A 25,460-nucleotide genomic window follows, 5' to 3' on the forward strand; every position below is an offset into this window, starting at 1 on the left:
CAATTTTCACCCGATATATAACCTTTGCCGAAAACCGCAAGTCGATATCTTTTTTAGTTTAGGAGCTATTAAGCTCCAAAGAGCGGCCGGCCGGGAACGTAACTTAGCCACATATATATTCGTGATCAGGAAGTGGCGAAACACATTTTGGCCAAATTTGAGGTCGATCGGACGACATGAAATTTTGTTAGGATTATAGTAGGTGAGATTGTTAAGAATCTCACCTAATTCACTTTACGCCTTGTTTTTCTTTTTCGAATTCCTGTTGGAATTTCACATACAATTTTCTTAAAAAAAAAAAAAAACGCAAACTATTGAAAATTTTACAGGAAAATATATTGAAATTGGTCCTAAAATGCTTGCCAAATCGCTAGGAAAAATGAAAATCAACGGAAAAAGGCATTTTGCTACGAGAATCTGTGAAAATTCACTCTGGCATTTTTTGTCAATCTCATAAAATTTATATAAAAATTACAAGACAATGGAGAAATATTTATTGGAAAATGAATTTATGAGTCTTAGAACTGCTGTAGAAGTCTTACGGAACGAAAAACTAATGCAAAAATACTTTTTTGTTGAAAATACCTGCACTGGCATTTTATGCCATTTTGGTATTATACGTGATTTTTTGACTCGGGTTTTAAAGTGTTAATGAATTTGATCCATTCTGATATAAATATATTTTAATGTCTAGTCAATATGCTCAAATTTCCTGAAAAAGCCATGATATAAATCCATTAAAAACATAGAAAAAAATTGAGTTGTCCGAGGATAGCGTTCTTTCCAATAGGGTATGATGGGGTAATTTAGAGTCATGTCTATTTTGGAATTTTGAGATTTTCTCACAGTTTCAGATGGTCAAAGAGAAAAAGGAGACCACGACGAAGTACAAGACTCAACATTCGAGAGAACTTCTTCGTTGTTTTTACCGTTTTTCATGTTAAACTGTTAGGAAATTCAAGATTTCTAATTAGATATGTTACAAATTACCCTATCTTACCCTATATCAAATAGAACACCGAAAACTTACCTAAAAACCCGGTGGAAGTACGAAAATTTGCACCGTCGAATTGGCCAAAAATGAAGAACTTCACGGAAAAAGATATGAAACTGAAATTCAAATGTTCTGTCATCCTGAAATCGCATAGAATTACTCAAAATTTACTTTTTTCTGCAATCGTTTTACACAATGTTGCTGACGATTGAAGATCAAGAATACCGAAAAATCAAATCAGAAGAACACCCAACGCTCAAGCGGCGAATGTGTAAACTTAAATTTTAGACTTCTCTGGTCAATTTTTGAATAGATTTGGTCGGTCTCACGCACTATCCCTAGGTAAAGTTCCTATTTTTTGGGGTAAAATCCTAGGGGTTTCCTATTTTTTAAGGGTAAAATAAACATGAAAAAGGGTAACTTTAACCCCCAATACACCTAAAAAGGGTAATATTTACACCGATTTTGGATCAATACTGCACGGTAAAATTAACATTTCCGGAATGTTATTTTAACTTTTTCGGATTTCTCTTAGTGTTTAGATTTAGAATGTTTTGATACCCTACATAGCTCTTCATTGTCAGGCACTTCGATATCCGAGTGACTGCTACCATACTCTGACGGTTGATAAGTTCTTTTTTTTACTATTTTTTTTATTTAATATCAACAAGTAATTGGGATGCAAAATGAAACGTGAACACAGGACGAAGAAAATTTTATTGTTCTTAGGCAGACAATATATACACACAGCACGAAATATAAAAAAAAAACAGTTTCAAAAAACCTAAATGTCATTTCGATGAAGTTAAGATTAATATTAAAACCATTTTTCTGGTCTTTAATCGATTTTAATTCATTTTAATAAGGACTGAGTCTCTTATTTGTTAAAGAGGTTATCTAGAATTTTAGGTTGTAATCTAACCTCAAAACCTAGCGTCCCAACGACAAAACTCTTAATTTTGAAAAAAAAAAATCTTGAAAAAAATAATGTACCCGTTTCTGAGTACACAAAATTCTCTGATATTTGGCTGATTGGAACCGAAAATGACAGATAAAAACCCATGCGAAAAGGGGGATTTTTTTAGCTCTCGTGTGTTTGACAACTGTCACTCCAAATATCAGAGAAATCTGTGTAATATTTATGATTTTACAGATTTTCTCTCCTTAAATATTCTTTTCTGATTCAAAGGTATCGTTCTATAAACTTACGCATTTGCTAAGAAAAATAAAATATTTATACGAGTTCGAATTTTTCAAGAAATGAGATAAAATCAAAAAAGTCAAATATGTCCGGGTTTCTAAATTTTTTATTATAAAAAAAATAAAAGGTTTTGTGAAATATTTAATAAAAAAGCCTAGTAGTAGTTGAAAAATCATTAATTTGGCATTCTGGCGTATGTCAACAATAATATCGAAAATGCAAATTCAACTGTGAACGACTAGAACTTTTTCAACTTATTCGATATTAGAGAATTTCATGAAGAAAAAGATATCTAAGCGAAATAAATTTCAAAATAGGTTTCAAAAGTCAAAAAATGAAAGACATTTTGACTGAAGATATGATTCACCGTTCGAATTTAGAAGGTTCACATCGCTTTGTTAGGAAAATTAAAGTTTTTCTAAATTAAGTCTTGAAGATCCGGTCTTGAAGTCTTGAAGACTAAATGAGATGAAAATAAACTGAACTGAACTGAACTGAGATCCCTTTATCATTATATTTTTCTATATTATGAACACAGACACTTACAGTTTCTCCAAGAAAAACTACATTCGAAGACCAGTTTCGAAAACCAAATAAAAGACATTTCTACTTTTCATTTTGTCCGTATGGTAATTGAAGTATTTTCAGTTAAAATTTGAAAGTGAATGGAATGTCAATAATATGTGTCAAATTTCATTTTATTGTAGGAATAACAAGGCAAGAGCGTCATAATATTTATAGATCATTAAGATTCTTCTCATAATCACTGAGTAAATTTTTTAATAGTTTTTTTCGAACATTAACAACATTTTGTTTTAAGCAAATGTAGTGCCATTTACCATTTAGCACAGACACTTTTGGAGAATAAAACTCTAACTGTGAACGCATAATGCTTTGTCAAAATGGAGTGACATCTAATCTTTAGCCAAGACACGTTTAGGTACGATTGTGAACTAGTGGGTAGGAAAACCTTCCTTTTCGACTTTGAGTTGATCATCCAATACATTTTCAAATGGATTTCTAACTTGAAAATGTTACATCGTCGTTTACAAGGAGGGGGGGTCTTTTAAAGGCTCAAATAGATAACTCGAACTTTTTGATCTTCAAACATGGTAACAGTCAAATAAATAAAAAAACGATACGTAGTTTTTCCAAAAATTTTAAATTACAGAAATAATACCAAAATATGAACGAAAGATTGATATTAGCATTGCTCTTTTTCTAGAGGTAGAGCAATAAAATCGCAGAGAGAAAAGAGTAATGAGGAAAAAACAGCCCGTGGATAAGTTATGCTGAAAAAGGGATATAAGTTGGTGTTATTTCGAAAGTCCGGGGCGATTTTTTCTCTTGTCCTAATTATTTATAAACAAAAAAGTAAAGATTGTGGGGTTCTTTCTCTAATGCATGCAAAATAAATTAGTTGGAAATCTCACCCTCTCCCTCCCGTGTAAGGGTTGAATGTCCAATTTTGAATATTAAAAATGCAAAAGAGAGAACTGCACACGAAACGCAAAGTTGACCCCTTTATTGTTAGCCAACATAGACATAGAATAGGCAACAGACGCAACACAAAAGAATTATGTTTGGGTGCACTTTTTCGAGGGGTTGCACATGCGAGTGCAGGAGGAGTTGAATTTAAAGGGACAACAAGGCATTGCCCTCTATTCCAAGAGAAAACCCATTGATTAAATTCAACAACAATCACGGTCTTCTTCAAAAACTCTTCCAATCTATATCCTTTGAAATTCGACCTCTTATTCTTTTTTTTTATATTCCAACTTCAGCTGTTAGGAATTTTATTGGCTTCACATTTGGCATTTTTGATTTATTTCCAAAGCATTTCTTGAAGAGATAATTGGGTGAAAAAAACTTTCTATAAAAATATCGATCAAATGCAATTTACCGTCTTGGTGGAAGAAAATTTTTCCTTATGGTGAATAGAGAAAAAAAGAGGAATTGTGTGGAAAATTGAGGACTGGCAGAAAAAATGATTACAAGTCATAAATCAGGCTGTTTTGTTGCGTTGACAGTGAAACTAATTGGCCAATTTGAAAGGCAAAGCCGATTACTGGATTTGAAAAGTCAGGATTAAATTGAAGTAACGGAGTTATATTTAAACTTCACTGAAATTATTCAAAAATTTGAGGTTATGCAAATCCTAACCTCAATTTTTTAAAAGTGATTTAGAGTAATTTTCTATTCATATTCCATTGCTTGATATGTTTAATACAAATTGATGGACATAACGGACATAACCTTAGTTTCTTTAATTTTTACGGTCTTGAAATGACTATTCGCATTGTATTAAAATTTTCGGATAGATAACGCTGTTGGTCTAATTCTAAGTCTTAATTGAAGATTCTCGATTAAGTTCTAAAGGCTACGTGTGGTACTGAAAATTGGAAGAAAACCTTATGAATTAATACATTTTTTATTAGTAAACGAGCAACTATTAGGTTATATACGACATAACCTCACATTGACAAAGAATATCTTCATCAAATAAAATTTTAAAGGTCGTAATCGGCAATTTCCTTTAACCATTCCAACGAGAAGCGAAATATTTTGAGTTTAGTTCAAAGAAATAAATCGAATTATAGTAATTCTAGTTCAGAAACTAGTTAAAAATATGACATTTGAATTAATGAAATCGAAATTTGACACGAAAAAACATTAATATTGCAAACAGCATAAAAAGTTCACAGTAAGAAATCCTTCAAATTATATAAAACATTTATATCATCTAGATATTGGACCTAATTCTTCTATATACATTAAGTTACCTAGCAGTGGAAGGTTATGGCTAACATAACCTCAAAACTATTCCAACTTTGAATGCAAAAACCCAAAAGATTTCTTATCTGAATAATTAATTTCACATTTTTTTTAATTTTGTTAGTATTTCAGGTTATTTTAAATGTTATTGAACCTTAATTGCTCTTTTAAAATGTATTATAACCTAACAATTGCACCTTTACGAAAATAAGTAAAGTTGTGAGCCAAAAGAAGGGCAAATTTTTTTATTTATTCTTAAATTTCTCTGCATTTGTTTGTTCCTTAGAAGTTAGAATTTAATATTTTGGTGTAAAAAATAAAAAAAAAATAATACCAAAGGTTACTCTGCAATGAGAGGTTATGTTAAACAACTTTAGTTTGAACTAGAAACACAACAATGTCTTTAAGGCTTTACATAAAACAATTTTTCTACAATTTTTTTTATACTGATTTAGTTTATGAGAAAAAAAATTGCAAACATATTTTCTGTTTATTCTCAATAGATTTTTATTTTCTAATAATGTAAAATACTAACCTCAGAAAATTAACAACAGAAACTGATCTTCTAATTGTGAACTGCAGTAGAGCCTCGCTATAGTCTATATTTGGTTCCAGATTTGACACTTGGGTCTCACATTTTTTTAAAATTATTAACGACTTTTAGTATTGAAATTACTCGACGGCTTCCACTTTCTTGGCGATTGTGGTACTTATCCTCGCTCTCTTCATTATGGATCACAATTATCACAACTACTCAATAAAGTTTGCCAAAAATATTAAAATAATTATGACAACATTGCATGTCGCGTACTAAAAAACATAACCTAACTTAAAATCAGTGTTTTGAAATCAACGGTCGATAAATTGTGGACTATAGAGCGATGGCCTATAGCGGGGTTCTACTGTAAGTGATTTGGTAAAGTTCTTTTGAATTAAAAAGTAGTTTTGGATGCAAATGTTTCAAGATTTAGAATAAATGTACATCAGTGAAAAATTTAAATTACTGTCACATAGTTACATAACCTAACATTACTTTATATAACACGTGCGTGCATCTGAAGCCTGACACATAAATTGCCTGTTAACGTTATACCGAAAATAGACACAGGCTGATGCTCGAGAATACTCAGCTCGAAAAATTTCGCGGTGAAAGATCAGCCCAATGTATCATACATTAAGCAATTAGGATCAAATATTAACATTTTTTGGGCAAATTTCTATTAAATATCCACACATAAATAGTTGAAAAACTTCTTAAGTGCAATATCAATGCATTTTTCGCACAGATAGGGGCACTCTGACCTTTCCATTACCACAATCTTAATGCATTTTAAGATTTTGCGACATTGCGTACCATTAGTCTCCATATGTCTTTTTCTTCATCCAATGACATTTCCAAAAGCACCCAAAGACACCCAAAGTGAACTTTTATATTTTTGCCGGTGGCGCTGATGTAGTTAATCCTCGTAAATTTTAGTAGACCTTATGAATTTAGAGACTCAGCCTGTAGTGGATTTCTGTAACAATATGACATTGTCATATGACAAATTTTCATAGTATTGGAAGCAGGATAACATTAAAGACCAATGAAAATCGAATCAGCATTACAAAGAGCTCTATGAAGCTCTTAGTAACTTATATGATTCGAATTTTGGATGAGTTCTTCCAAATTGCCATAGAAAAATTAGAAAATTTGTCATATGAATTTGTCATTTTGTTACAGAATTCCCTTACAGATCCCCGAAATTTTGGGCTGATCCCTGAGAGTATTGACATTAAACATCATTTTTCTAGCTGATCCCTAAGCCGATCTCTGTGTCTATTTTGATCTTTAGAAAAAAATCCAAAAGGAAATCCAGAATTAACTGATGTTGTTACATAACCTTACATTCTTATCAAGTTGAATATCTAAAGAAGAGGACGAAGCAACATGAACATTTATTGCTTTAGGGCTTTAAAACGTCCATTTTTTGTTCTTAATATTACCAAAAAGTTAGGTTATGTAACTACATAAACCCTAACCTTAAAAACCTAACCTTAAAAAATACCTGGCTCATTCCTATTTTGAATTAAACTTGGTAAAATTTATTTATGCTTTGATAATTTTGTGTTTAAAAAAAGATTATTTCATTAATTATTCTTTAATATAATGTCTTTTTACAATTTATTTGTAATTATCATTTTATCCTGATTGTAATGTCACCCTTTGTAAAAAGTTCTCTGCAGTTTTTTCCCTTTTTCCCCTTTTAAAATCCGTCCGTTGACTCCAGTTGCATTATAATCAGCAGGATTTGCTTAGGATAAATATTTTCAATCTCTTGCAAATGTTATTAATTGAATTGATGTTTAAATTGCAATTTTCTTTCTCTTGCAAAAAACAATTTAAAACTCACTTATGTTTCTTTTTGGTAGAAAATTCCACCCTTGTGAGTGTCTGTCTGGCTTTTTCTTCTTTTTTGGGGTTGGAGAAAAAGTGGCACAAATTGTATTTTAATACGCAGTTTTTGCTATAAAAGTGCAATGAAATTCCCATAAATTTCCTTTAGTGGCAAAAATGAGTGAATTTTCCATGAATAACATTCATGCTTTTGCCAATTCAGCATGTGTGGATTTTCTCTTAAGCTTTATTATTTTTTTTGTTGTTAATTTTCCTTCTCGGGGTTGTATGGTATTTTCTTGTTTGCTCAGGGTTGGTGAGGGAAAATGCTGTTTGTCAGGGAATTGAACTTTGATATTTTGCTGATTATTTTGCTCTCTTCAAAAAGATGTTTTTAATGTGCTTCTATTCAATAGGATTTTTGATTGACTTTTCATGTGTGGGAGGTTCAAAAGGATTTTTCATTTGGAATATTTGTCTGTCTGAAAATAATTTCTGGAAGATCAGAAATTCAGAAACCGCGTGTGTGAACTTTGGTATTTGGTGAAAGGATTCTAAAATAATTGCTTGAATTTTCCATTCATGAAAGAAAATCCTCAACGTCTGTTTCTGATTGATTTCAAAGCCCAAAAAGCAAAAACAGGAGCGCTGTTTTTTACTGATGAATAGAACGTCAGAGAGAGATTAGAGCCGAATTGAATTAAAACGTGACACTTTGTGTTGAGATAAATTATAGCAGAAGATCCTTCCTTTTGTGTCATGATGGTTTCAGGCACAAAAAACATACATTCTGTGTGCAAAAGGGGTGAAGAAACATGATGAAAAATTGCGTTCCCAGCAAGAAAAATCGACAATTTATGGCTTTTTTGGCCACAATTTCTAGGCCGAGTCATTTTTTTTGTTGGATGATCATCCTGCGGTTGCAAAAATACGCCCAAGACATTGTCCATAAATTCTCTAGATGATGGGATGGAGAAAAGAAAATGTCATTTCTAGAGAGAAAAGAATCATTGCCAAAAATTAGGAAGTATCCTCTTTGGGTCCGTTTCCAATTTTACGCCTTGTTGTGTTAAATTATATTTTTTCAACTTAGGGGAATGTTGGAATGGTTCGCACAGAGTGAACATTCAAACAAGGCAGATTTTCTCTTTGTTTGCAAACAGCTAATTCGTCATTCCTTAGCCATAAGATAGATAATTATTAAGCTCATGAGACGAGATCAAAAATGCTAAGTCAGCTCTTTGCAAACAAAGAGAAAATTCGCATCGTTTGAAAGTTCACTCTGTGCGAACCATACCTACATTCCCCTAATACACATTTTCTACTTGTGAAATCTGTGAAATACGAAGGTATGTAGTACACTCAATCCCGGTATTATGCACTTTCGGGACCGAAAAAAACGCGCGAAATGGCATTACGCATCGAGAAAATTTGCATACCCGCAGGGGCTTTCTTTTGAATAAATCGGTCGTAGAACGAATTTCGCGCGGAGTAAAAGTAGTTCAAACAAAAAGATTCAACTGTTTAATAGAAATGCATTAACAAACAGTTCTTTTTGGCTAGAATTCTGCAATAAATGGTTAGAATATTTAAAAAATTTACCCTAATAAATTAAATGAAAGTTTTATACTAAAAAAGTAGCAAAATGTTTTCAAATTTCCCAAGTCGCAACAAAGTATACATTCAGGCGTATTTCAAAAATGATTTCATAAATTGACTCCCAATGGTAGGCAAACTTGCATAATTGTGAATAATTCCGTCAAGTGCATAATCCTGAAGGACTTAATGCCAGGAAAGAAATTATTAAATATGGTTATATTGAACCTAACCTCAAATATTTCTAATAATTATATGATTTGAATAGCAGAATCACAGAAGAATTCATTTTCTTCTGTAATAAATCATAATAAAACAAATTAGTTTAAGTTTATAAGGTTTTCAAACACTCTTATCCATTTCTAAATGTTTTCGGTTATAACCTCAAACAGTCTTTTGGAGGTTAGAGTTTTTTAAGTTTACTTATTCAGTATTCAAATGAAAATTGTTACAACGACTAATTTTACTGTCAAATTGTCAAAAAAATAAACATAGAAAGTTAATGTAGAAGCATATATCATCGAAAATATTTCCTGTTTTTGAGGTTAGATACTAAATAACCTTAAATCTAAAGCAATACAGTATAAAATCTTCCAAATTCGAACGACCGATCCAATCAGTCAGATAACTTGAAGACTGTAGTACTTTCTATTTAACGAACACTATAGAAACATTATTAGGATTTCTAAAAATTTGCTTTAAAAAGGAGATTTAGAAGCATGAGGCAGATAACATGATTTTATAAAAATAGTTTTGTTTTTTGAAAATATTAGTTAATATTTAAGATTATAGGTAGATACAAAATAAAGGTTCTTTTTAATAGACAAACAAATATTACTAATATAATAAGCAAATATTGCTAGTTACCATATCAGAAATGTTCCAAACATAACCTCAAATTCAAACTCTGTTTATCTTTAGTTTAACGTAATAAATTTTGTTCATTTCGTACCGAACCAATATTCCAATATTACATACGTACTTATATCCAATATTCCTTGTATATTCTCTAGTTTTTCTTTAAAATGAAGTTTTTATTAAATATTAAAACATGTAGAATATATCAATTTCGTAAGAAAAGCTTAAGTTGTTTCAAAAGTGCAGAAATCTTTTAGATTGCAATATAACCTCAAACTTCTAATTTTGCATACTGGACTTCGTTTACTATTTCGCAAAGAGATGTTTTAATGATAAATAGAAATATAGGGCTTTAAAAATTTTAGAAGATCCTCAATAATGCTGCAATTCCTTTTTCTTGCATCTCATAAAAACAAATTTGTAAAAAATGTTAATTACTACAGAATTTTTGCGATTATTCTATTCGAAATTTGATTTTTTAAGTTTTTGTGCGGCATAACCTCAACTGCAAACTAACTTTTAGCTAAACAATATCTAGTTATCTGGTCGGAAGGAGCTATTAGAGAATTAAGGTTATTTCGTAAAGTTCTTTTGTACATAACCTCAGAAATACCTTTTCATTTTTCTGTTATTTTAACTGTTCAATTTTATTCATGTTTGTAGCAAATTAAAGGTTTAATTGGAAACTTTTATTTTGTAACATTGTAATTTCATCAGTCAGTGTTGCGTTAGTGACGCTAAAATTGCAGACCTCACTTAACCTCAAACATTATGCAGACTTAACCTCAAATACTACGAATACACGTATATCTTGCAATTCTCATTCTTAAATTTTACTCATTTACTCAAATAACAGTCCCTGATTGCCTAAATTTTAATATTACGATTTTATTTAAATAATATTCTAATTAATTATTTTCCCGTCTGTATTAAAGTTCTCAGAAGAAAAAAAACATGATTATGCTGTTTCTTTTCGCAAAGAGAGCATGGTATATAAAATCCATATAAAGAAGAAGTTGCCAAAAAGCAAAAACAGGAGAGCGAAAGAAAATTTCACGGATGGTTCACAGAGAATATATGGCGAGGTCAATGCCCGAGAAATGTGTTCTCATGTCGGAGAAACTACCCCAAGTACGAAGGGTTTTTGTTATGAATCAACATTTGCCCTCTCGCTCTTATTAATGCTCTCCGATGTTGTGCGTCCTGAAGGGATGGCAACGACACGAAATGCAATGTGAATCAATGCTTTTAAAGGGACACTAACACACCATCTGGTTCAGAGGGTGGTTCCTGTGCGTGCAATATTATTGTACATACATTGATACCAGATAATTTAAAAGTCCCTCGGTCGCTCTTGCATTATTTTGGGCCAGGGCGAGAAGAAAGGCAGACACCCTCCCCATGATAGCCAGAAATCCCTCGTGTTTTCCACAGACCTCGCCACTTTGTCTGATTGTGACGTGGAATATAATTCTAATCATTTTCCTCGACTGGCTCTTGGGACGAAGGATTTCTCTGTGGGTGAAACATTTTCATTTATACGAAGGGTAAAATGCATATATACGCAATCTATTGAATTTGATATCAAAACACATAAATTTTATATTTACTTTATACTGTTAAACGGGAAAATTTTAAATCAAATTATCTGTCAAATTAACTGTCAAAGTGACAGATTAATTTTTACGCGTCATAACTTCGGAGGAATTAAAATAGCAGGAACTAAAATAAAATAAAAAAAACAAAGTGATTGCAGAATAGAGAGCACTCACCTCATGAAAATTCAGGTCAACACTTCTGCATAAAAAACTGCAGCGTACTTTCCCAGCCAGAAAAACCCACTCGGGTTTTCCTGGCAACAGAGAAAATTACCCCATTTTGGGAAGGAAGTAATTTCCAACCCAGAAAACTTTTTGGCTCCTGTGGGGATAATTTGTCTGGTTGAGTTAATGCACATAAGCATTCAAATCGATTTTCTCTCACCAAAAATTGGTTTAAAATTGGGTGGAAATCCGAATGCTTTTAACCAAAATGTAATTCGAGTTAGAGAAGTTACACTTTGAATTGCACTGCAGTTTTCCATTGATATTATTGAAAGAAAACCTCAATTGTTTAAAATGGAAATTATCCAATTTCATATAATTGTAAATAGAAGTTTGAGAAGTCAATAAAGTTCCCGATAAACTTTTGATAATAGCTTCAAATAAACGATGCAATTTTAATTTGAAATATGTATGATATTTGTATTTTTCATTCAATAATATATTCGTCAGAGTTAAGTTACGGAATAAATAGTAGAAACTTTATTTTTAGTGTTTTTCAAATATTAACATCAAGTTTTTTGGGAAATGTTCGCATTTTCTTGAGAAAAGGTTAAAGAATTATTCATGAAATATTCAATGGAAAGTTGACAACTGTCATAATTATGGTTTCTGGACCATATAAAATGTCTCAAAAGAAATCTGGGATCAATGATTTTTTAATAATAAACAATAAACTGCAATATATTTTGAAAACTGGACACTTTCCCCTAGTTTTTGAAATATTAGTACGATGAGTGACATTTATTCAAAAACATAGGAAAAATTTAACCATTACGAGGCTTGAGACCGTACGAAGCATGGGAACTTCTCCTAAATAGACAGTAAAATTGTTTCTTTTTTTTTAAACAACTGCACTGAGAGAAATCCGAAAAAGTTAAAATAACATTCCGGAAATGTTAATTTTACCCTGCAGTATTAATCCGAAAACGGTGTAAATATTACCCTTTTTAGGTGTATTATGGAATAAAGTTACCCTTTTTCATATAAATTTTACCCTTAAAAGGTGTAAAATTAACATTATTGTTGATATATTTTTACACCTATAAAGTGTTAAAGTTATAAGGAAAAAAAGTTAATCGCACCCCCGTTTTTTCTCAGTGTAGAAAGACAAATTACCTGGGTTTGTTGCTCAAATGCTCTTGATTCCTTCCTGTTTTCTTAATTAGAATCAATTTAAACCGCTTATAATAAAGGCTACAAAATTAAAAAAAAATGTTGACTGTAAAAATGTTTAAAAGAATAACTTTTTAAAAACTTTAATTAAGAAACCAACAATACAAAAAATCTTCAAATGCCAAGATCTTGAGAAGTTACAATAAGCCTGAATATTTCATTGACTATTTATTGCTTGAACTTTATGGAGAGGTTGATGTATTTTATCCACCGAAGTTTCGGTACCTCTAAATTATCATTTTTTATAACCAAGGGGCTAAGTTTTTCGATACGTTTTTTTATTTTTTTGAATCACATGATTTCCGATTAATATCAGAATTCTGTTAGTTGCTAGAGCTACAGGGCAAACGAATAGAGATAAGGACTTATAGTATTGGATGGACCTACCACATAGGTATACACTTTTTTTTTACAAATCGTAGTAAAACAAAACAGTGGTCTCGATTTATTTTGCATTTCGAAGACATTCTGATCTGGATTACTAAGAATTATCAAAAATCCTGAAAGTTGTGTAATTTTGCTTAATTGAACTAAAAAATTCAATACTAAAAAATTCAATTCAAATATCGTGCTATTTTTTGTGAATCGATAGATGGCGCCTCAGTGTCGAATATGCTTTGTCGTAAAATTTTCAGTTGACGTCAAATTCAAACCTCAGAAATACGTTATCCGCCATAAGTGCATAATACGCGTCGTTCTAAAAGGCTCTTTTCTCTCTTTTCACCGTAAAAAACACTAAAAATTTTACATACAGAGGCTTTTTTCAGGAAACGTTTACACCAGAGGCGTGCAAGAACCGTTGAAACCGAATAAACGTCAAATGAAACATGTACGTCAATGGTCAAAACGTTACCAGAACATGCTTATTTTGACACTTATTCGGTTTCAAACGGTTATTGCACACCTCTGGTTTACACACTGTTGTTGACATTATTGACGGTCGAAGTGTCAACAATACCGAAATTCGAAATGGCAGAACAATCAGCGCTAAAGCAGAGGGTACGTGAACTTGCACATTCGGCTTCCGGTAAATTTTCGAATAGGTTTGACTTGGCTTTGAAGTGGCATTTGTCTCTTTAAAAGATTATTAAGGAATTGTTGATTTTGAGGATAACAGAACGTTCGAACTGCAATTTCATTAAAATACAGTAGAATCCCGCTATAGGCCATCGCTCTATAGTCCACAATTTATCGACCGTTGATTTCAAATCACTGAGGTTATGTTTTTTAGTACGCAACATGCAATGTTGTCATAATTATTTTAATATTTTTGGCAAACTTTATTGAGTAGTTGTGATAATTGTGATCCATAATGAAGAGAGCGAGGACAAGTACCACAATCGCAAAGAAAGTGAAAGCCGTCGAGCAATTTCAATACTAAAAGTCGTTGATAATTTTAAAAAATGACATGGACTATAGTGCGACCCAAGTGTCAGATCTGGAACCAAATATGGACTATAGCGAGACTCTACTGTAAATGTCCTTTTCATGAAATTACTGACTTTTTTAAAACTTGTCAGTTTGAACGTTTGAATTTCCAACGGGTTTTTGGGTAAGTTCTCTCTGATATACCTTCGAATCGGTACAGAAAAACCTGAACCGGAGAGAACTCTCAAATCGGGAAGGTTATTACAGAACAAAAGGAATAAGGCCAAGAACACCCAAGTAATATTGTAACACGACTACGTTCCGTGGCATTGCATTTTTATGTTGGTCCAGGTCAACATCAAAACGCTGAATTAAGATGTGCTACCGCTTCCACTGTATTCTTATTGCTTATGACTTGGCCAAGCAGCGCTATGCCAATTTCAAAGAAGTAGAAAATTAAGTGGATGAATGATTTCGATCAAAAGACGCCTCGTTTTTTTCGTCTAGGTATCCATGTATTGCCAGAAAGATGGAAAAAATGTGTAGCTAGCAGGATCCGATATTTTGAATAAATTAGTTTTTGATTTTCTTCTGAAATTTTTCATGTTTCTTTGATTAAAAAACTGCAGTTTTCAAATTGAGGACCCTAGTAATAATGAATGCCCCGAGTAGGCCTAGGTCCTTTATGGACCGTTATGCACCCATCTAATCTTCATTTAAACACTCTGTACTTAATATACAACCACTGCATGTGATAGCAAGACAAATTTTTGGAAATGTATAAGTCAATGGCCTGGAAAAAATCCCTAAAATGGTTTTGCAAGGTCAAAGAGGTCAAAAGTCAAACAGTTGAAGAGAACGTATCTCTTAACCGATTGATGTAAATTTGGATTCCATTGAAGGGTCTTTAAATTCTAGAAATTTTCTAAAAAGAAAGCCAGAAAAAAGCTTTTCTAGCTATAGGAATTTGAAAAAGAATCCCTTGTGAATAAAAGCCTTTCTCAAACTTATTTTTACCATTATTATATTTTATTAAATAACTTCGGATTTCCAAAAAAAAAACTGAATAAAAATTATTAAATCAGAAATCTCTTAGACCATTATCCCTGGCAATTTTCGTGCTCAACATTATCCTCAAAACAGGGGCGTTTCCTCGAATTAGAATAGGCCCCCCAAGGTGGAAGTTTGACGTCGAAAAGAGCAAGATAATTTATCATAAAATATTAATACACAAATATACCCCATTTTGTACTAACATCATTTCCCCTATTTTTTCTCTCTTGTCCATTTCAGTGTGACGAAAACCACCCCCACATTTTTGACAAAAAAAAATAAATAAATTATACTCTCAGCGAGTAAAAGGCAAGCAGATTACAAAAAAAAAGAAATAAAAATAAACCAATTCTTATACTGTGAACAACTGAAAAATAAAAGTATTAAACGTGCTATTAAGGATAAAAATAAAATTTGAAATATTGTAAGCAGAGTAGTTGAAAAGTGAGAAAGAAATTTGTTGTTTTCCAATTTTATATACAAAGAAAAAAAGTAAAGAAAAAACGCATAACAATAAATATACCTATTAGTGTGTGAAGGAAGAATTTAAATTAATATACACCGAGTGAGATAATATTGAGGATTTTCGGGCAAAATTCTCAGTTAGTGAGGCAAAAAGTTACGTTAAAAGGATTTTTTTGTGTTTGGCGAAATAGTGTTGCAAGTGCCGAAAATAAGGACACATCGACATTGATTGTCCATTGACGTGAAAATCAAGAAGTTCGCGTGGCACGTGACTGAGGGTTGTAAGAGGACGAAAGCAAAGGGTTTTCTGCAAAGCATCGAAGGGGTTGAACGGGGCTTAAAACATGACTAATACGATGGAAACTGCTGTGGCACAGAATGGCACAACACAGACAGCTGCCAACAATGGCAATCCCGGTGAGGGAAGTCAGGAGGAATCCCGGACAAATCTCATTGTCAACTATCTACCACAAACTATGACCCAAGAGGAGATGAGGTCACTGTTTGCCAGTATTGGGGAATTGGAAAGCTGTAAATTGATCCGGGACAAGGTTACAGGTGAGTGTGAGTGTCTTTTGCAATATTCTTTCTCTTTTTTTATTTTATTATTTCCTATTAAAAGTCTTGCCGACTTTTGCGCTCTATGTTGGGATTCTTGCTCTCTATTTCTATTTTTAACCCCATCTATCGATTAGATTGATCAATTGGTGAAATTTTTACCTCACTTCTTTGCCAATTTCTTTCATGCATCCACCTCTCATCATTGAATATTCTAAGCATGATTCATTCATTTTATATCATCCTCTTTTTTTTCTTTTATTATTCTAGTCTTTCCCGCATCGGGTAATCCAGCTCTACAGCAAGGTAAGATGAGCTTCTTTTACTCCTTTTTTTTCTCTCTCAAAATTTTTAATAAACTTCCCTCGAAAGAAAAGTTTTGTAAGAGTTCTGCTACATTTTTTTTGTTGTAATTTCCTTCCTTTCTGGCAAAATTGAAATTCTTTACTCCAACTCTCTGACGTTAGAATGACTTTCAAATAATATTACTTTTCCTTCTATCTCTTTGATATTTGATTTGTTGGAACTTTTACCGATTCATCTCATGAATTTTTCTTCTTTGATTCCTGGTATTCAGGTCAGAGCTTGGGGTATGGTTTCGTCAACTATCAGAAGCCAGAGGATGCCGAAAAAGCTATTAATACTCTTAATGGATTGAGACTTCAGAATAAAATCATTAAGGTAAGTTGCGAAATCACTATTAATGCTATTTATTGATTGATTCATAAGGAAATGTACGTCTGAAATCTTATGAATTGGGTAATAATCATAAAATAAAAAAAATTGAAATCTTATTTTCGAAAATCTGAGTTTCGAAATTGGATTACAGATTTTGACAGTTCAATTAAGTTAGTGAAAAGGATGTTACCTATGATTAAATTAGAAAGAAACTAAAGTTCATCCAATGAGCAACTGTGCTCCCAGATCGTCTTAAGAATTTATGTGTGGACAAGAAAATATGAAAAAAGCCCTCTCAAGTACTTCAGCTATTAGACAGCTAATAGAAAATATACCTGAAAATACAATTTTGTCAAAACCGGGTGAGAACGGATCAAAATTTTCCGTATTCTCTTATGGCCTCTATACATTGGGAACAATTTTCGTCAAAAATTGCTTTTGTGAAGAAATTTACCTGCAGTTGTATAGGCAGAAACGTCAAAATTCTGCAAAAATACAATTTTTGACGAAAATTGTTCCCAATGTGTAGAGGCCTTTAAAAAAAACACACATTTTCTGTGCAGCACACTTTTTTATTCTTCACGTTTCATAAAGAAAGTGACAGTAAAACGCCGTTTTGAAAATCAACTATCTTCCGATATGTCGGCGATATTCTATCGATATTCAATTAATCGAAACATTTAATTGATGGCAGATCGTAACTGGGCTTACATCGCTTACATTTATTTTGTACAAGTGTAGTTTTGAAAAGTGTCAAAGATAAGTTTGTAATCGGTAGCAACCGAAATCATGAAAGCTAAAACCCCGCAAAGGTCAAAATTCCTAAAGCCAAATTCCCGAAAAGCGAAGAGGATAAAATTTTATATGGATGAATGTGTAGAATAATTTCCCAAAAGACAATTTCCCTTTTAATTCGGGATTTTGACCGGGATCCGTCCATAACAAATGTTAAGAGGCTACTTATTCTAAAAAATATTAATTATTTTTATTAGTAATTTCTAAGACAATTCAAATGGAATTTAAAGTTTTTCGGAGACAGACATTGTTATCAGCGCGCCACCTACGTCAAATAACTTCAATTCTTATAGGGCTTCTATAACGGCTTATCAGCCGTTCAGCCATTTTAAACCACTTTATCGATAATTGACCTTCGTTTTTTTTTTAATTGTTAAGAATAATTCTGTTTAGTAATAATTCAAGTTACAGATACATTAACACGTCGATGTTGTCACATGAGCTGTCAAATTTATAGCACTTGTCAGACTTGACATAGTTGACAGGACATTCGCTTTTTTAAACGTACAGGGGTCCCGAAGTCATGTATAAAATGGGATTATGCAAATACACTTATTGATATCGGGCTTTTGCCGTAAAAGAATGAAACTTCAGGGTGATATTCGGCTTCAATCTCAAGACGTTCCAAGGCAAGATTCTGAATTTGATTCAGCCATCTTGTCTTAGGTCAGCATCGAAGTCGCCGCCTTTTCACAACGGCTTGCACAGCTTTTCTGGGGAATTTCTAATTGGAACATTCTTTCTTGTTTCCCTTCTTGAATATGGAAACAATGAACCCAACTTGCCAGTTCTTTGGTGCTCTCCCACTTTGTCCAGCCACATTAATGACACACTTGATTCAACTGACCCCCGTCATACCCAGTTTACCGATTTTTGGCATTTCGGAACATATTTCGTCAATTCCTACAGCCTTTCCATCCTTCAATTTACTGATCATATACAGGACTTCACCGTCTGAAGGACTAATTTCTTCCCTGCCTTTGCCCGTGGTACATAACCAACAATGCCTTGTTGAAGATTGAGTAATTCTAAGAAGTACTCTTTCCAGCGACCTAAGACCTCTTCCTCTTTGGTCAGAAGATTGCCTTCCTTGGATGTTACTCCTTAGATGGAATAGCTCTTTTTACCTCGGAGTCTTTGCATACTACAGTGTTTCTGTAACTTATTCGAATGAAATCTCCTGCTAGTATGCAAATTATCTGTACGCAAAGCCATTTCGCGAGGTTTTTCTTGGTTCCGAAAATATGCATAATCCCTGGAACCCCTGTAAAAAATGTTTGTGTAGGGTGGAGTCTACACTTATGGATGCTATACACTTATGGACAGCGTGAAAAAAGCTTAAGTTTTTACGTGAAACAGATTTCGAAAAGTTATAAAATTATTAGTTTATGTTGTAATTAACACTTTTTTTGATTTTTTGAAATCTGTTTAGTGTAATAACTTAAGATTTTTGCGTTGTCCATAAGTGTATATAACATCCATAAGTGTAGATTCCACCCTACTAACTAAAAAAAAATAAACTTAAGATTTTTCGAAAATCTTCGAAATAAATGACATTTTAAAGTGACAAAATAGTTTTAATAGACTTTACAAATTCCCAAATTGGTTGCTTTTAATCTTCAGATAGGCCTTCATAAAAGGAAAGTGCCCGGTTACAAAAAAATTCTTCTTTCGAAATTCGAAATATGTTGACACGTTTCATTTTTCGGAAGTTGTATGTACGAAAAATAATTTACTAAATTTTGAATTCTTCATGGGAAAGTAAGTATATTTAACTTAAAAAGAGCAATGAAAACATCTTAATATTAATACTAAACCTACCGACCATTTTGGTCGTTTTTCGGTCAAATGAGAATCCGCGATAGGGTAGGATACTCAACAATTTTTTCTTGGAAAAAAATTGAAAAATTGTTATATGCATATTTTAAGAAATTCATAAAATTTGATAGTGGCATTATACCGTTTACATAGGGGAAACTGGGGCACCACCAAACACGGGGTACCACCAAACACTAATTTTTATTTCTAAACTACTTGGACTATCACGACCATTCCTTCAGTATACAAGCATCCCTATAGTGCCTATAAATTCCTATCGGTCTTATCCTCTGATATCCAATATCCGATTAAAAAATCGCAGTGTTTGGTGGTACCCCGTGTTTGGTGGTGCCCCAGTTTCCCCTATGTGTTAATTTTAAACCGGTCTATTTGACCGGGTCTTGGTAATTTTAGTGTTAAAACATCCATCAACTTAGATTTTTTTTCGAAAATATCGAATACCGGAACTCAACACATATAATCATTTTTCGATTGGTAAATATTTGAACTTTTAGCTCTGATCTTTTTGTTAATTTTCGACTGAAATTTCGAATAACTTTGGTATGTTAAATGGTTACTTGTGTTCGTTGGATAACCGAATTCGAAAGTTAATTTTCGAAATAAAATTATTAAGGACGCCATGAATCCATCTAGAACAAAACGAATCTTCAAATAACTAAAACTTATAAAAATTACTTTCTTATTTCTCAAGGATTATGAATTCATCTTAATATTGAAAAGTTGCATTACCTTTCTTTCGAAAATATTGAACATTCGAACACAAATTTTTTTTTAGAGCGTCAATTAGCAGGTACATAAGCTTTGGTTTAAAATTTGATTAAGTTTTTCACTGGAATTCGAATTGGCTCTGAAACTTGAAATGTTTATAGTATATACCATCGTAGTATTACCAAATTCGATATTCAATTTTTGAAATGAACATAATTGGAACGTTCGTGACTAATGATCAAATCACTTGATAAGAAAATGATTTATATTATTGCGCCCTTTAATATTTTAAAAGGATTACCCTGTTTTAATTGTAAATTTTATTGTATAAGAAAATTCGAACTTGAAGACAACTTTCCCAAGAAATCTAAAACTTAAGTATCAACTTTTAATAATTCCTGTAATTTGTAGAATATAGAAATGACCTGACATTTCTATTAATTCATTTAACTTGAACAGAAAAATCAACGGTATTTTCGAAATACGAATGAAATTCGTATGAATTTTCGAACATAGGTTAATCCACAAAGATTTTCGTAATTATTACAATTTTATCTAGAATCTCAATCAAATTTGAATTTTTAATATAGCATTTACAATGAAATTTCCTTTCCATAAATTTCTCCGAAATAAAATGCGGGAAAATGCAAAACTATTCTACCACAAGTGGGCCAATATGAATATTCAAAATCCATTTTGGAATGCAAATATAAGTACTTTTTCCTGTCCAAAAATAAACTTGTCAGCGTCAGTTGTAATGAAATGCGCAATCTACGCAGATTGTGGCATGAGATAGCTTCGAAAGTTTCTTTGAATACGCGCAATCGGACAGGCTTTTCGTTTACCAAAAAAAAATCACCACTGAAAGGATTGACCTTAGAGGACAGAAATATACTCATGTGAGTTGTTTGCGTGCTCTTGTTTTCAGGTGTCCTTTGCACGCCCAAGTTCCGAATCGATAAAGGGGGCAAATTTGTATGTTTCTGGATTACCAAAAAGCATGACACAGCCCGAATTGGAGGCACTCTTTTCTCCCTTTGGACGTATTATAACTTCACGTATTTTGTGTGACAATCTCACAGGTAAAATAAAAATTAATATATATGAAGGGAAAAGGAAATCCCTTCAGTTGGGAAAAAATGGGGTGGACTTTAGTGGAGAATTTATGAATTGATTTGCTGTATTTGCTGTATGTAGTTCAACAATTTGTGGCTGGAGATTTACCTGGGACAGCTGGTTTGTCCAAGGGAGTGGGTTTCATCCGTTTTGACCAACGAAATGAGGCTGAACGTGCCATTCAGGAGTTGAATGGAAAAATCCCCAAAGGATGCACCGAAGCCATCACAGTCAAATTTGCCAACAACCCCAGCAACAATGCAAAAGCACTCCCACCATTGGCAGCATACTTGACTCCTCAGGCCACGAGACGTTTTGCTGGAACTCTTCCAGCTGGGAGATTTAGGTAAAAAGCAAAAAAAAAAAGAACAAAGAGCTTTTCAGACCAAGAGAACTGAGAAGACAAGATATACACCCCATAGTACACAATTCACATACACCTTTGATTTTTCAATTCCTCAGGACTTCCTTTGTATCTTCCTTTCATTCCTTTTTGGCCTCCTTCAGTCACAAAAAAAAACGTTTTCTAGCACTTTTGGTGCATTTGCAACGAATGCTTGTGCCATGGGCACTTAACAATCGCTTGTCAGGCAGGAGCATTTTTGTGTTAAGTGCGAACATTTCGTGCATTATACAGAGTGCTGTCTGTCGACTTACAGTGAAAATACATTATCATTAAACTGTGACATCTCAAAAAAAAATTGTATTTGCAGTGGAAAAGCTCTTTAAAGCAAGTTTGCTTATTGAGTTACATTAATTAAAAATAATTAAATAAACTTTTCGAAAATCTAATTTTATTTCAGAATAAAATGAATGATATTTAAGCTAAAATTATTTTTATAGCACTTAAAAATGGAAAATAAACTCGGAAGGTAAAGAAAATCAAAGTTTAGAACACAAGACGACATAACCGCAAAAATATTCAATTTTCTTTGCTATTCCTTTTCAGAAAATAGAATTACTCAAATCTGTGTCAAAATATCTGAGTTAAACTGCACAATTTTAAAGAAACTACAGAAAATAAGTCATTCAGAAAAATTCCAGATACATTTCTGACAGAAATACATTTTTTAGAACATGTGCTAAATTTTTATTAACCCTCTTGATGATATTTGTAGCAAAAATACTACAACGCCAACATAATTCAATTTCACTTTATTTCTAATAAATAAAATTATTTTGTGAAGTCTTATGCACCTTCTTGATTATATAAAAATGTGAGGTTATGATAAACTTAACCCAAAAAAATATAAATAATATTTAAGTAGCACAAACTCGTAAATTTATTTTCTAATCGCAATTTTTCATTTCATCTACAATTTATCTACAATTTATTTATTTTAATTTCATTTACAATTTATCGAACTACTTAGAAAAATAGAAAATACTGGTAAAAAATACTGGTCAAAAGTGTGTTAATGTTTTTTAATTCCTTATTTTTGAATTTGGATTTTGATTTTTGAATATATGAGGTTAGAATTTAAAGGAAACTTGGAAAAAAGGGTTCTTAAAAGCATCAATAACCTGAATTTTATATTTGAAAATAAGTCTAGATCTCAGATCGATCAATTTATCAAAATATTTGTTACATTTAAAATTTAAAGAGCTTTCTCAAGTATATATTAAACATAACCTCACATTGACAACCAATATCTGAACTATATTGAATAGAATTAAATCCGGAGAAAAAAACTCAAATCAGGGAGTGCAAGAACCGTTTCAAAACGAATAAACGTCAAATATAAATTGTACGTCAATGGTCAAAAGAACTACCTGGGCAAATTTCTTTTGGCGTTTAGTCGGTTTCAAACGGTTCTGGCTCACTCCTGCTCTAAATTTTCACAAGAACAAGAAGTGACGATCTACTTACTCAGTGTGAATCGAAGATGTTAAATTCACTTTTAGGGAACTTTCTACAAACAGAAAGCAACTTACCAACATAACCTTTTGTTTTGAGAAATTTGAGGTTATATCGGTTCAAGTTTAAGGTTAATGTGTTTTCACTTTCTCATCTCAAAAAAAATATCCAAGAAAAGGAGGCAATTATCCTTCTTTTCTCTTATTTTCCTTCTTTTCTGTCTTTCCTCACACATCTTATAGTTTGATGTCTTTTCGCAAAAGTTTTTTTTTCAGCGTGAAATAATATGTTTTCTCTTCTGTGTCATAATTTTCTTTATTTCATTGAAGAGTGTGTTTGGTTTTTTTTTATTATTCAGCGAAAGATAAATCACTTCAAACGTGTTTGTTTCTTTCTAAATTCACGCAGTTTGTGAGTCTTTTTTTTATTTTCAAATTCAAAAAGAAAAAGTTCAATGTGTTTTGTCAAAGAAAAAAATATATATTTTAAATATTTTGTTTTTTTATCAGTGATTCCGGAACAGTTTTTCTATGCTTCTAATTATCATTTTATATATACAAATATTTGTTTTTTCTCCATTTTTCATTTTAGCATTGGGAAAAGTCCATTGCTTGCTATAAACAAGGGTTTGCAGAGGTTTGTATTTTTTAATTTTTTTCTCTTTGAGCTTCCCTTTTTAAACCTTCTTTTGAGTTTTTTTTATTCTTGTTCTCTCTTGAAATAATTTTCCCTTCATGCCAAATTTTTATGTGTCACTTTCTTTTATGTCTCAATTTTGCTCCCTTTCATTCAATTTACTAAATTTTCCTTTTTATTCTCGTGTGTGTACATAGAATTTTATTTTATCCTTGGTGAATCTTGTGTAAAAGAAGTCAATTTGGCCTTTTTTGAGCAATTTGTCTGATTTCTCGTAGTTATTTTTTTTGGAGAAGAGTGGATATCTTATTTGTTTTTGGTCCTTATACATTTTTTTCTGTATCCTTTCTGAGAGAGTGATTTCGATTTTTTTTGACTATAATTTTCTTGTCTCTTTCACTTTTATGTATATAATAAACATTCTATGAGTTTATTTTTCTGCACAACAAAAAAAACTGATTTTCTTTCATCCAAAATAAATCCCAATCACTCTGACAGAAAAATATTTGAGCGAAAAAACTTGGTAGAAATGATGCAATATTGTTCCCCAGAAAAGCACAAAGAAATCCTCTCAAAAGAGATTTAAAGAAATAAAAAAGGATTCGCAGAGCTTTGGAAAGATTTATCATTTAGTCCTGGACATTTTCAGATACTCCCCTTTGGCCGGAGATTTGCTGGCCAACACCATTCTTCCCGGGAACGCCATGACTGGTTCCGGGTGGTGCATCTTTGTGTACAACCTGGCTCCAGAAACGGAGGAGAATGTGCTGTGGCAGCTCTTTGGGCCATTCGGAGCCGTCCAGAGTGTCAAAGTGATTCGCGACCTGCAGACGAACAAGTGCAAGGGATTCGGATTTGTCACAATGACCAACTACGATGAAGCTGTTGTGGCTATCCAATCCCTCAATGGATACACCCTCGGTAATCGCGTCTTGCAGGTTAGTTCATTTTCGAATCTATAACGCTCATTTGATGTTATAGGGAGGCAACTTTAACAATAATTCTGGATTAATTATGCTAATCCAATGAGAAACGAACATGTTTTTAAGCCTTTTTAGCACATTACTGTTCTCAAGTGCTTCTACATAATCGAATTTTCTTTGTGTTGGTTCCTGTAACGTGACGACTGTTTGGTAATTGTGGAACACGACGAGAGCCGCAGAAAACAGTCAAGACAGGAATCAACACAATGAAAAGTCGATAGTACAGAACCACCTGAGAACAGTGCTAAAAAACATGTTAATCTTTTTTTCCTTGGAGTAGCACCACTGGTTCATTTTGCAACCAAATTAGAAATTTAACGTACAGTCAGGGAGTGCTGTTCGTGAGCTCTTCTTTAATTCTTGCAATTCTTGTGCAAGTCAACGGTAATGTTTCCATGCCATACGTTATGACTGGCTTCAGTATGGTTCTGTATATAATATTTTGATTTTAGTTGACCGCGGGACGTTCCTTGATCGATTTATCAATAAGAATAAGAATGCATAGTAACTTCTACTCCCCGAGTCTCTAGTAAACCTCTATTCCGATCCGACTTCATTACCCGTCGTCAGTACAGATCCGAGATATTTGAAGTCATTGACAACTTT

The 25,460-nt window shown here is 32.5% G+C and overlaps 1 protein-coding gene across 8 annotated transcripts in view; it reads left to right on the top strand.

Moving 5' to 3' along the window:
- The window catches only part of LOC129797977 (ELAV-like protein 3), a 37,698-nt gene that overhangs the window by 3,846 nt on the left and 8,392 nt on the right, over positions 1–25,460 (top strand). The window contains exons 2-8 of one of the 8 annotated variants that reach the window (XM_055840883.1): positions 15,459–16,247; positions 16,512–16,547; positions 16,819–16,922; positions 21,190–21,343; positions 21,459–21,723; positions 23,827–23,871; positions 24,521–24,809. In XM_055840883.1, the coding sequence (XP_055696858.1) occupies positions 16,028–16,247; positions 16,512–16,547; positions 16,819–16,922; positions 21,190–21,343; positions 21,459–21,723; positions 23,827–23,871; positions 24,521–24,809 (1,113 nt within the window). In that variant the 5' untranslated portion in view covers positions 15,459–16,027. The remainder of the gene's footprint in view (positions 1–15,458; positions 16,248–16,511; positions 16,548–16,818; positions 16,923–21,189; positions 21,344–21,458; positions 21,724–23,826; positions 23,872–24,520; positions 24,810–25,460) is intronic. The other 7 variants (XM_055840885.1, XM_055840888.1, XM_055840886.1 and 4 more) reach the window with 7 other exon arrangements.

Source organism: Phlebotomus papatasi, chromosome 1 (assembly GCF_024763615.1).
Source record: "Phlebotomus papatasi isolate M1 chromosome 1, Ppap_2.1, whole genome shotgun sequence".
Lineage (NCBI taxonomy): Eukaryota > Metazoa > Arthropoda > Insecta > Diptera > Psychodidae > Phlebotomus > Phlebotomus papatasi.